At 39.9% G+C, this 13,505-nt stretch overlaps 2 protein-coding genes across 8 annotated transcripts in view; one reads left to right on the top strand and one right to left on the bottom strand.

The window, feature by feature from the left end:
• The first annotated feature begins 507 nt into the window (after positions 1–507).
• Positions 508–13,494, top strand: entpd8 (ectonucleoside triphosphate diphosphohydrolase 8). Of its 2 annotated transcripts, XM_028960788.1 has the most exons (10): positions 508–631; positions 897–1,046; positions 1,247–1,364; positions 4,292–4,442; positions 4,526–4,685; positions 7,846–8,076; positions 8,203–8,466; positions 9,093–9,203; positions 9,285–9,419; positions 12,578–13,494. In XM_028960788.1, exons 2-10 carry the CDS (start codon positions 918–920, stop codon positions 12,767–12,769), a joined length of 1,491 nt encoding a protein of 496 aa, XP_028816621.1. In that variant the 5' UTR covers positions 508–631; positions 897–917; the 3' UTR covers positions 12,770–13,494. The 2 variants fall into 2 exon arrangements, with proteins under 2 accessions (XP_028816621.1, XP_028816629.1); XM_028960796.1 differs by lacking the exon at positions 897–1,046 and having other exon boundaries at positions 525–631.
• rab44 (RAB44, member RAS oncogene family) overlaps positions 12,251–13,505 on the bottom strand; it is a 33,802-nt gene continuing 32,547 nt past the window's right edge. For all 6 annotated transcript variants that reach the window (XM_028960738.1, XM_028960693.1, XM_028960730.1 and 3 more), the window contains one exon: positions 12,251–13,435. In XM_028960738.1, the coding sequence (XP_028816571.1) occupies positions 13,348–13,435 (88 nt within the window). In that variant the 3' untranslated portion in view covers positions 12,251–13,347. The remainder of the gene's footprint in view (positions 13,436–13,505) is intronic.

Raw genomic sequence — 13,505 nt, 5'->3', positions numbered from 1 at the left:
AGAACTATCTCAGCCCAAAAGACTAACCTTTTTAATTTAGTATGAAGATTTAGTTTATTGGCCTATCCATTTAAAAAATAGGTTGTGAAAACATTTTCAATAAAATATTCTGGTAACATCCAGAAATGGTAGTGATCTGAGAACTAGTGAAGTAGAACTTGTCTTAAAAGAAATAAGGTCCGTAGTCATCGTAATGTTTATTATATGAGGTGACTTTTTCCATTACAAATTTTTGAGTTCATTAAAAATATTTCAATAGTTCAATATTCAATTAGTCCCACTTATCTTATCTTTTAGTTGAACAATAACAAGCTGCTGCATCTGCTTTTATGACGTCTTTTCAGTTTTGCTCTGTAACTATTTCTAAATGTATTGTTGTTGGTATTTTGTACTATTGAAAAAGAAAGTGTATGTGTGTGTGTGTGTGTGTGTGTGTGTGTCTATGTGTGTGCGCGCGCACCCATGCATGCTCTTGTTATTGAGGGTAGATCCCAGGAATAGAGGCATATCTCCGGTAGATAAAAGGCAAAGCCATTTTACCACGGAGGTTAGCCCTTTGAGATGTCTGACTAACACCGGGACAAAGTGAGTGGGGGTAGCTGAATACACCGCACAGAGCGTTCAGACGCAGGTATGTTTTTGAAAGATTTTCTTGTGTGTCTGTATGTGTTGAATTTGCTCGCTTTGCTCTTGGTTAATTGTTGACGGAACATGGATTGCTTCTAGGCTCGCTCTTTACAGTTGTGGCTTGTAAACTTGGTTAAAGCCACTCTATGTTCCACAAAGGTCTATGCTCAAGACAAAGAGAACTTTGAGCAAATAGTGAGCAGAATTTCATGACATCCCCCCCCCAATGTTTGCCCAACACTTGTTTGCATGTCTGTGTGTGTCCTCAGGTATAAAACGACAGAGCTGGAATGGGGAAAGCGCGAGTGAAAAGGGTCGGATTAGGGATTGCTATATCAGCCATAGGATGCATGAGCATTATTGCTTTAATTCTGACTTTGAGTCAACACCATACATTGGAACTGCCTCTGAACACACAGGTGAATTGGAATAAGGACGACATTTTAAAGTTTTTGTACATATTTCTTCTATTGCGCTGATTCAGTTTGGTCCTACAGAGAAACTTAACAAAGAAATATTTATTTACATCAAGACAATGCAGTTGTATATCCCAAGATTAGAATTTTAGAAATGAAGGTCATGTAAAGTAACTGATTGAATTGTCTGTTTTCTGATGCAGTACGGGATGGTGTTTGATGCTGGTTCATCACACACAGCTCTGTTCATATACAAATGGCCAGGGAATAAAGAAAACAACACCGCGATTGTGTCTCAGGCCCTGCTCTGTGATGTAGAGGGTTGGTGTAATTTTTCTAACATTTGTTTGTTTTAATGCTCTAATAAACATTACGGATTTTATGTGATGATTAACCAGACAAAAAAATGAATAGATTTTAGTACGTTGGTAGACACAGTCCTACAGTTAAAGAACTTTGGAAACAATGTTGTTTCAGAGTAGGATAGTTTTATGGGCTGTGCACACACATAGACACCAAAACTCCAACAGCATTAAAATATATATGAAGTATATAAGTAGGAAGTATGAAGCACCAACAATCAAAGCATGGTATTTGTGTGGACATGACAAAGAAGATGACAGAAAATAAATTTCAAAGATCCATGGCAGTCCTTGGAAAACTGAACAAGGGCCTTCAGGTAGATGAATGAAGCCTCAGGTCTTTTGGCTGACACACATTACACAGATGGACTCTGCTGTAATCATAATGAAATAACCCTTTCTGCTCAACATGGAGCCCCACCAGGACTGATTAAGGATGTTTTGGATGTTTCTGTTTAATATAATATAACAGAAAAAACAGACATAAATATTTACCTCTTTTATAAAACTCAGTTACCACTTTTGTGATTTTGGAGTGGTATTTATTAGATTATTCAGTGCATCGAAATTTTAACACATTTTGTTATGTTACAGCCTTATTCCACAATGGATTGAATGCATTTTCTCCTCAGAATTCTACACACACTACCCCATAATGACAATGTGAAAAAGTTTACTTGAGGTTTTGACATAATAATTTATTAGAAATAAAAAAGCTGAGAAATCACATGTACATAACTATTCACAGTCTTTGCTCAATACTTTGTCGATGCACCTTTGGCAGAAATTACAACCTCAAGTCTTTTTGACTATGATGCCACAACCTTGGCACACCTATCCTTGGCCAGTTTGGCTCATTCTGCTTTGCAGCACCTCTCAAGCCCCATCAGGTTGGATGGGAAGCATCGTTGCACAACCATTTTAAGACCTCTCTAGAGAGAGTGGCTGGACCACTCAATGACATTCACAGAGTTGTCCTGAAGCCGCTCCTTTGATATCTTGACTGTGTGCTTAGGACTGTTGTCCTGCTGAAAGATGATCCTCACCCCAGTCAAGAGTGCTCTGGAGAAGGTTTTCATCCAGGATGTCTCTTTAAATTGCTGCAGTCAGCTTTCCCTCTATCCCAGTTCCTGCAGCTGAAACATCCCCAAACTGGCACACTGGCACTGCCTGGTTTCTTCCAAACGTGATGCCTGGCAATCACACCAAAGAGTTAATTATTTGTCTCATCAGACCAGAGAATTTTATTTCATGTGCATTTTACTAAGGATTGGCTTCTGTCTGGCCATACAAGCCTGATTGGTGGATTGCTGCAGAGATGTTGTCTGGAGGAAGACATCGTCAGCAGCGAGGAGGTTTCGTGGGCGGATAGCGTAGAGTTTGCGCCCCCCACTGTGCACAAGCGAGATCCTCCACGACACCCACATGGACTGGGACGATGCTGGTGATGATGTCAGCGATGACAATGATGAGTAGGGGTGGAATGACGCAGGGAATGTGCTCCCCACTGTGCATGGGCTGAGCACAAGTCACTTTGGATAAAAGCGTCTGCCAAGTAAAGTAAAGTAAAGCCCTGCATCACTGCCCTTCACACACACACTTCCAGGTGTGTAATGGACAGAGTGAGGATGACAATGAGGTAGAGGAAGATGGCGGACGGGATGAGAAGGAAGAGGGCATTCTCATCCCAATGAACGCAGACTGGGCTGAGCCAGGAGGGGGTCACGCAAAACCTTCATACCTCCAGCAAAGCCCTGTATCCTGTGTGCAGGTTGATGGAGGGGTCAGGTCTTCCAGAGCCATTGAGGACCAGCGATGCCTGCAGTGCCACAGCCCTGTGGTTGCCTAAGCAGTGTTTTTGTTCCTGTCTCACCTACACACACCTTAGGGTTTGTTTAACTTTCTTTTGTGTTCCCTTTTTGGCCATTGCTCCAGTTTGATTTCTGTTAAATAAACATTCTTACCTTTCCAAACATCCTGCTTCTGTGCTTCCGTTCCTACTCAACCTCAGAGACAGGGACCTTATATAGACCAGTGCGTGCTATTCCAAAATATGTCCAACAATTTTATTTTTAATTCTTGTTCAGTGTAGAATTATGTGGAAAAAATATTTAATCAATTTTAGAACAAGGCTGTAACATAACAAAATGTGGAAAAAGGGATTAATGCTTTCCAGATGTACTGTAAGGATGAACAGGATGTAAGGATTTTTTATGCAGCATCTAGACATTATGTTATATTTAAAAAAAGAATTACATAAATGTATTTATTAATAAATATATATTTTAGTTAATACTTACATATTGTTATATTATTACGTTTTCTTTGTCAATTAAAAGCAGTCAATAAGGACAACAGTGTAGTACAAGAGTTCGTAAGACACTAACCATCAACCCCCAACCATGTTGTAGCAGTTAAAACACAAAGCTGTGACAGATTCACAATTACTAAAGGTGTGTGCTCTTGGTCTCAGGTTTTATTTTTGTGAAATCACTGAAGAATATGAGCCCAGAGGAATGTTTGTGTTGGGCTAATTTGAATCTGTGGATGAGGCAGTGAATGGTGCAACTGTCACATTTTTTTTTTCTAAATTATTTATGTCATATATATGCATTACAGGTTGATAACAGATTTTATGACATCAGAGGGTTCAGAGGTCACAGCCAGTCAGAAGCTATTTTTACCTTTCCATTTATACATTGAGATTCACAATCATGCCTGTACCTGACATTTTATTAGTCCTGAATATAGATCATAGTCTATAGAAGTGAACATGAATTTTCCACACTGGTCCAAATGTTGAAACTCAATTGCTTGAGCAATTTACCAACCTTAAAGGACACTGCAGCTGAAAACATCCTATTCCATATAATTTTCTCCCCTCAGGAGGTGGAATTTCAAGCTATAAGCAAAACCCACTAGCTGCAGGTCAGAGCCTCAGGAAATGCCTGGATGTTGCCAAGGCAACCATACCAGCAAAGCAGCATGGGACCAGCCCAGTGTACCTGGGAGCCACAGCTGGCATGCGACTACTGAAGTAAACACTTCCTGGCTGGATGCTGAGAACACTGTTATACATATGTTCCCAAAATGTGAATAATTAACAGTTTTGTTGTTCAGACTGCAGGACCAGGCTGCATCAGACCAGATCCTGGAGGAAGTCAGAAAGGCAATACAAGCTTATCCCTTCAATTTTCAGGGAGCACGAATATTGTCTGGTAAGGAAGAGGGGGCATATGGATGGATCACCATTAACTACCTAATGGAGACGTTAATTAAGGTACGTATATTAAATATAACAAATATTTGAAAATCACAAGAGGCAATGCTTTTTAAATTTCCCATGAAATCCCTCACAAGTTCTAATTTGTTAATACTTCTTTAAGAAAATGTGTTATAACTGATCATTTCTGAAACTACACATGATGGTCAACAGTCGTTAAGTCCCTCCACGCTCATTATTTTTGATTTGTTTATGGCAAAAAATGGAAAGTCTACACCACTCACTAATTACAGGTCACAGCTTCTCATTAGCAGGTCTCTTTCTTGACAGTTGTAAAAAACTGGTCCTCAGAGGACATTATACCCACAGGTTCTTCTCCAACCTGAAGTCCTCCTGCGCTTTTCCATTACTTTCAGTAGTTCCACAGCTATGTCTCAGGGTAATGCCTTCCTGAGAAGCACTCCACACTAAATGAGAAGCACTGAATGATTTGTGAGTCTTTCAGGCTGATAGATCTGGAACAAAAAAACATCCTTGCCATCATTTAGTCTACAACCAGACTTGGGTGACCATGGGTGACCATTATAACCTTTATAACTGTAAATAATAATCAACGTTATTCCAATGTAAATAGTATAACCAACTTTGCTTGTGATTTGTGTCTGTCTAATTTTATTAAACTGTGTCCATGCTTACCACCACTCTTCTCTTTACAGCATAAACAGCATAAACAAGTGTTCATACCATATCAGCATGGTATGGTTTGGAACATGCAATCATACAGAGAATAAGGTGAACGTACAAGGAGTGCAGAATTATTAGGCAAATGAGTATTTTGTCCACATCATCCTCTTCATGCATGTTGTCTTACTCCAAGCTGTATAGGCTCGAAAGCCTACTACCATGTGCATCTCTGTAATGGTCTAATGACATGTGGTCTAATGACATCAACACCCTATATCAGGTGTGCATAATTATTAGGCAGCTTCCTTTCCTTTGGCAAAATGGGTCAAAAGAAGGACTTGACAGGCTCAGAAAAGTAAAAAATAGTGAGCTATCTTGCAGAGGGATGCAGCACTCTTAAAATTGCAAAGCTTCTGAAGCGTGATCATCGAACAATCAAGTGTTTCATTCAAAATAGTCAACAGGGTCGCAAGAAGCATGTGGAAAAACCAAGGTGCAAAATAACTGCCCATGAACTGCCAAGATGCCACTTGCCACCAGTTTGGCCATATTTCAGAGCTGCAACATCACTGGAGTGCCCAAAAGCACAAGGTGTGCAATACTCAGAGACATGGCCAAGGTAAGAAAGGCTGAAAGACATCCACCACTGAACAAGACACACAAGCTGAAACGTCAAGACTGGGCCAAGAAATATCTCAAGATTGATTTTTCTATGGTTTTATGGACTGATGAAATGAGAGTGAGTCTTGATGGGCCAGATGGATGGGCCCGTGGCTGGATTGGTAAAGGGCAGAGAGCTCCAGTCCGACTCAGACGCCAGCAAGGTGGAGGTGGAGTACTGGTTTGGGCTGGTATCATCAAAGATGAGCTTGTGGGGCCTTTTCGCCAGTTTCTGGAAGACACCTTCTTCAAGCAGTGGTACAGGAAGAAGTCTGCATCCTTCAAGAAAAACATGATTTTCATGCAGGACAATGCTCCATCACACGTGTCCAAGTACTCCACAGCGTGGCTGGGAAGAAAGGGTATAAAAGAAGAAAAACAAATGACATTGCCTCCTTGTTCACCTGATCTGAACCCCATTGAGAACCTGTGGTCCATCATCAAATGTGAGATTTACAAGGAGGGAAAACAGTACACCTCTCTGAACAGTGTCTGGGAGGCTGTGGTTGCTGCTGCACGCAATGTTGATGGTGAACAGATCAAAACACTGACAGAATCCATGGATGGCAGGCTTTTAAGTGTCCTTGTAAAGAAAGGTGGCTATACTGGTCGCTGATTTTTTTTTTTTGTTTTTAAATGTCAGAAATGTATATTTGTGAATGTGGAGATGGTTTCACTGGTAAAAATAAATACTTGAAATGGGTATATATTTGTTTTTTGTTAAGTTGCCTAATAATTATGCACAGTAATAGTCACCTGCACACACAGATATTCACCTAAAATAGCTAAAAATAAAAACAAACTAAAAACTACTTCCAAAAACATTCAGCTTTGATATTAATGAGTTTTTTTAGGTTCATTGAGAACATGGTTGTTGTTCAATAATAAAATGATTCCTCAAAAATACAACTTGCCTAATAATTCTGCACTCCCTGTATAAAGAATGATTAACATAATTTGGCTAAATTAATTTAGCCAAAGGCCATTTCGCAATACTGTTTTCTGTATATGTTTCTCTTATAATGCTGCACCAAAAGGCCAGGCAGGGCTACAGGGTGACCTGGAATGCTCCTAAAGCCTATTTAACAGGCCTGTACAGGAATGGGGACAGCAATAATTCTGTGGAAATCCTTTTTTCACAGAAATGGTGCTACTAGTTAAAAGGTTATTTAACCTTTTAATGAAACATATTCAAATTAGAATTATATAATGTATATGGACATTAATATAGAAACAGAATACAAATTATTGACCAAGTATGTGAATGAACACATACAAGGAATTTGATTCTGGTTCATGGTATCTCTCAAGCACAGTATAAAGAACAAAAACGTCTCAGAATATTTAAATAAAATTTCAAATTATAGTTCTTTAATATTTACCATTGTCCTTTTAAAGGGACAAAAGGTCCCACCATCTGTGAGAAATGGTGGAGACAGTTTGATGGCATGGGCATGTATGGTTGCCCATGGTATTGTGTCCCTAGTGTTTATTGACGAGGTGACAGAGGACAGAAGCAGCCAAAAGAATAGCCACTAGGCTACAGCCATCCTGGGTGGCGCTTTACAGTACAAATGACTGATGACAGAAATTTATATAAAACAAACAATGGGATGTTTTTCAGTGGCTTAGTCACCTTATTGCAATCCAATGGAATACATATTTCAGACAGAAAGACCCACAAACAGCAACTCATTGCTGTGGACCTAGCAAAGCATTACAAAGGAGTAAAGGTGTCAGGTTATTTCCATGGATTCAAAAATGTATGCAATTATTAACCTTAACCCTAACCCATTTGGAAGGTCCTGAGTTTAAGGATTCAAGTCTTATTACAAATAAGAGCCTGATCACAGTGTGCTTTTCTGGATGGTAGCACTCCTTTGAGGGCAGATGGGTGCTTCCTAAAGACAGCAGGGTAATTGGTTCAATGGACCTCGGAGGTGCCTCCACTCAAATCTCCTTCACACCCAGTGGCCCCATACGAGACCCAGGGACAGCTGAAATACTGCAGCTTTATGGGAAGAAGTATGACCTGTACAGTCACAGCTATTTGTGCTATGGTAAAGACCAGGCCCTGAAGATTGCCCAAGCATATTTGGTCCAAGTAAGTAGAAACGTTTGTTGAAACTGGTGTGTAAAGTAACTCACTATTGCCACATTCTTTTTATTTGGTGCATTGCACTGTCAAAGGAGAAGCACTGTTACACTGAATGATTTGTGACTCTTTCAGGCTGGTAGACCTGGAACAATAAACCATCCTTGCTACCATTTGGGCTACAACCAGACTTTGACCATGGGAGACCTGTATAACTCACCTTGTGTGAATAAACCGACAGGCTTTGACCCATCCACCAATCTCACATTTGTTGGTACTGGAGAACCAAATCAGTGCTCTAATCTTATGTTGAACATTATTAATGTATCAACCTGCTCTCTCAGTCCTGACTGTGGTTTCAATGGTGTTTATCAGCCTCCTGTCAATGGAATATTTTTTGTAAGTACAAGCTGTAAAAATAACTTCATTTTTTATTCAGCTCATTGTCATTTGAATTTAAATAACACAAGGCAGCAGATGTTCTTTATAATAGTTAGTTCTCTGGTATATTGGTTCCATTCTTTATAATCCCTTAAAAAATGCGATTTTGATGGTTGCAAAATTGCAAAACAGGCAACATGAAATATAGAAAGATAAGGGACATTTTATACGGTGTGCAAATTTATGAACATAATCAACAACCTGTGACTGTGGACACAGCAGACATAAATCAGTACCCCTTAAATTTAGTTATATGACAAACCTCATATACAAGGTAGAAACAATGTTTCTGCACACAAGGAGCAAACATTGTGGCTTTTCCCCAATAAGCACCACTCTATTGGCAGGAATTTTAAGAAGCTGATTACTGATGATTTAAACATTCATCCATTCATCCATCCATCCATCCAGCTAAAAGATGGGATATGTTGTCCTGTACTAGTTTGCTGTGTATGGTTAAATGAAGTTTCTTGGTATATCTTCCCATCTTTTCAGTACGACAGAATACTTTTTTGATGATGTTTGGATCCTGTCTACTGTTGTGAATATTAATGTTTATTAGTTTTTCCCAATTTCTTATACAGGCCTTTTCTGCATATTTTTACACTTTTGATTTTCTGGGACTGGCACCTCAAGCTCCACTACCAAAAGTCACATTAAGTATAGAGTCCTTCTGTAACAAAACCTGGAAAACTGTGAGTCAATACAATGAACCTATTTAAACTGTACGCTATAATATAAAAAATCAATATGAGATACTAATTATTTTTTGATAGCTCTTGACAGAGTATCCTAAGACACCAGAAAAATACCTCAGAGAGTACTGTGCTTCAGCACAGTATATCATGAATGTACTTCTTCAGGGTTATAAATTCAACCAGAGCTGGGATAAAATCTTCTTTCAAAAACAGGTGGGTGGATTATTCTCTCTGTGTATGTTAGTTATTGATCAGCATATGTGTTTTAAATATATGTATGGTGTATTAAAATTATAGCAGTCAATCAATTACATTTCATTTAGCATTGAACTAATCATTTACATTTACATTTAAGGCATTTATCAAACACCCTTATCCAGATCTACTTACAATCAGTAGTTACAGGGACAGTCCCCCTGGAGCAATTTTAGGGTTAAGTGTCTTGCTCAGGGACACAATGGTAGTAAGCGGGATTTGAACCTGGGTCTTCTTTAGTTCTAAAGATAAAAGCTTGCTAAAATGCATTTTTTTATAATGTGGAGTAAAAGTAAGATGATCTTTGTTTTTAATGACCCTCCCTGCAGACTCTCACAGTAAATTAAACTCAAATAACATTTGGTGCAAATTAATTTGGTTATCCAAAAAGATGGGTGGAGCAATCTTTTATTTAAAAACTTTCCACCTGATGGCAGATTTTGATGGGGCTGTGGTTGGCCTATCGGGTAAGGAAACAGAGAGTTCATAGCTGCCCACTGCTCACCAAGGGTGATGGGTTCAAAGCAGAGTACAAATTTCTTTGAGTGCACCATGTGCTGTAATTGCTGTGTATCACAATGACAAGCACTTCACTTAAAAAAAGATGATGTATGTTAAGTTATTGTGTGCATTAAATTTTTTTATCTTGTCATATGATTTCTACTGTTTAGTAGCTGAAAAAAAGATGTGCTCAGATGTGTTCCCCTCTCCCTTAAGTTAAAAATTACAATACATTCAGAAACTGTTCAGAGCGCTTTTCAACATTTTATGTTACAGCCTTATTCCAAAATGGATTAAATTCTTTTTTTCTCAGAATTCTACACAAAATACTACATAATGACAATGTGAAAAAAGTTTACTTGAGGTGTAGGCAAATTTATTCAAAATAAAAAAACTGAGAAAGCACATGTACATAAGTATTCACAGCCTTTGCCATGAAGCTCAAAATTGAGCTCAGGTGCATCCTGTTTCCCCTGATCATCCTTGAGATGTTTCTGCAGGTCAATCTGAGCCCACCTGTGGAAACAACAGCTGATTGGACATTTGGAAATGAACACAGCGTCCCACAGTAGACAGCTCAGGTTAGAGCACAAATGGCACGCCCCCATAGTTTTTTGTGGGGATGCTATGCAGGTTAGGGGCACCTCCTGAAGGCGGGTTGACAGGGAAGCAATGCGTCTGGATCCTCCGGTAGCCTCCAGGGAGGGCTGAGTGCTACAAAGTTCCCAGGGGGTAAGAGGGTCTGGCCTGGATGGACAGGAAGAGGCCCTGCTCAGACCAACGGACACAAAAAGAGATGAGCAGAGAGAGTTCCCCGAAGTCCCATCACCGACAGTAGGGGCATGCAAGAGCAGGTCCGAGTGGTCCGGTCCTGCAAGAGGCAAGGAGGAGTGCTGGAGGCAGTAGAAAAGGCATGCAGTGGCAGTGACTGCATGCACCATGACACGTCAACACTGTGGTATGGGTATCAACCCCATAGCGATCCGGGACCACCTCCGTGTGCGATTCAGGGAGGAGTGCTGGAGCATCCAGCAGAGACATGCAGGGGCAGGGCCTGCACATGCTCAGATGACACACTGTGCCAGGGGCTGCATGTGCCCAGAAGGCAACCTACCCCTCCAGTAAAAAATCTCCAGGCGGCCCAGGAACGCCTCCGTGCCAGATGCAGCAAGGGGTGCAGAATGCGTCATCAGGGATGTGCAGTATCAGGGGCTGCACATGCCCAAACAGCATTGCCCTGCTTTCTGTGTGCAAGTTCCTGAGGGGCTGGGGCATAGAAGATCGTACTGTGATGCCCACAGGCAATTGGGTGCTCACAGTCGTGCCATGTAACTGGTCCTGATGGGTATCAGCTGATTCCAATGGATCAGGAGCCATCATGACCTGTAAAATGTCTGCTGTTTAAAAGATTCCAATGAGCACAATGGCCTCCATCATCCAAAAGTGGAAGAAATTGAAAACTACCAGGACTCTTCCTAGAGCTGGCTGACCACATAAACTGATTGTGGAAGAAGTCAGGGAGGTGACCAAGTACCCGATTTTAACTCTGTTAAAGCTCCAGAGGTCCTTTTTGGACCAAGCAGAACCTTCTAGAGAGACAGCCATCTCTACAGCAATCCACCATTCAGGCCTGTATGGTAAAGCCCACCTGGAGTTTGCCAAAAGGTACCTGAAGAACTCTCAGAACATGACAAAAGAAAAATTCTCAGGTCTGATGAGACAAAGATTGAATTCTTTGGTATGAATGGCAGGCATCATGCTTGGAGGAAACTAGGCACAAGGCCAACACCATCCCTACAGTGAAGCATGTTGGTGGCAGCATCACGCTGTGGGGATGTTTTTCAGCAGTTGGAACTGAGAGACTAGTCAGGATAGAGGGAAGGTGACTGCAGAAATGTACAGACATGTACAGAGATGTACCTGCTCCACAGCACTCTTAAAATCAGACTGGGGCAACAGTTCATTTATCAGTAGGACAATGACCCTAATCACACAGCCAAGATATCAAATGAGTGGCTTTAGGACTCTGTGAATGTCCTTTAGTGGCCCAGACAGAGCCCGGACTTGAATCCGATTGAACATCTATGGAGAGATCTTAAAATGGCTGTGCACCAACGCTTCCCATCCAACCTGATGGAGCTTGAGAGGTGCTGCAAAGAGAATGGGAGAAACTGGCCAAAGATAGTTGTGCCAAGCTTGTAGCATTATATTCAAAAAGACTTTTATTATTCAAAAAGCTGTAATTATTGAGCAAAGCCAGACCCCACACAGGAAGTAAACACAAAATAGCTGTGTTGTGTTCATTTATTTTAAAGCAATAAAGGATTATAAATCAATCACAGTGAACACAATGTGTTCATCACAATGTGTTTATCACTAATTAAAATTCAGTATCATTAAAGTGTGATAACAATTAATTAAATTTTGGTTCTGGTTCTACAAAAATATATAAGCCTTGTACTCTATACTAAGTGTGCCTGACCATTAGTCTGTATATTCACAATAAGGGAGCGCCATCAAAAGATGTTTTTTCATATAACATGCAAGCCTTTGCATGTCAAAATGTAATCTGTCTATCTGTGTTTCATATTGGTCTGATGTCCATTTCATTTCAGGTTGCAGACACTGATATTGGCTGGACACTGGGCTACATGCTGAACTTGACCAATCTGATCCCTTCAGAAAGCCCCATCACAGTGACAGGGTTGCAGCGTGGTCAGTGGGTGGCAGAGGTGTTTTTCATTGCATTTGTTCTATTTCTTACCATTGTGCTCCTCTCAGTTGTTTTAACATTAGACTTGTCTTAACGCAACTTGCAGACTGTGTTTAATATTTATGGATTAATGTACTGCACAAATGTACTGTCTTTTGTTGTGTTAAGTATTTGGTGACAAATGAAGGCTAGAATCAGCAAATAATTGTCCTGGATTTAATTTAGTGGAGAGGTATGAAGTGAGATGCAGAGAAAAAGATGTAAAAAAGCAATTAAAGTGTGAGCCCTATTCCTGTAAAATTACTCCAAATCATAAAATAAGCTCTTAATACATTCAAATGTTACACACCTCATATATGACACATCAGACAGTCTGATTCAAATCCAATATGGCTATAATGCTTTTTTCAAACCTTTTGTTAATATTGCAAAAATTGGCAAAACAGAAATGTGTGTGTGTGTGTGTGTTTATATATATTCGAAATCATAATATAATATGCTTCATATTCACTTATATTCACTTATCAAAAGTTATCGATCTGTTTGTGCTTAGATTAATAAATGAAAATTTAAGAAATGTGTAAGTAATGTATTCAATCAAAACAATCATATTCATTTTCATTTTTGATGTCATGTTTTTGAACAAGACAGTGAGTGATGGGATTTTGAGCATCAACAGCATCCAGACTTCTTGGGCTGGGGCTCCTGATGCAGCGTTACATGCTGCTTCTTATTCTCTTTCACATTTGGTATCAGCAACCTGGATGAACATAATGCTTCATGATCACATACCAGGCAAGAATAAAGACCATAAAAGAATACTGTGGGCA

This window comes from Denticeps clupeoides, chromosome 2, assembly GCF_900700375.1.
Source record: "Denticeps clupeoides chromosome 2, fDenClu1.1, whole genome shotgun sequence".
Classification (NCBI taxonomy): Eukaryota; Metazoa; Chordata; class Actinopteri; order Clupeiformes; family Denticipitidae; genus Denticeps; species Denticeps clupeoides.
Note: the sequence above shows the minus strand (reverse complement) of the source record. Positions and strands in the feature narration are given on the sequence as shown.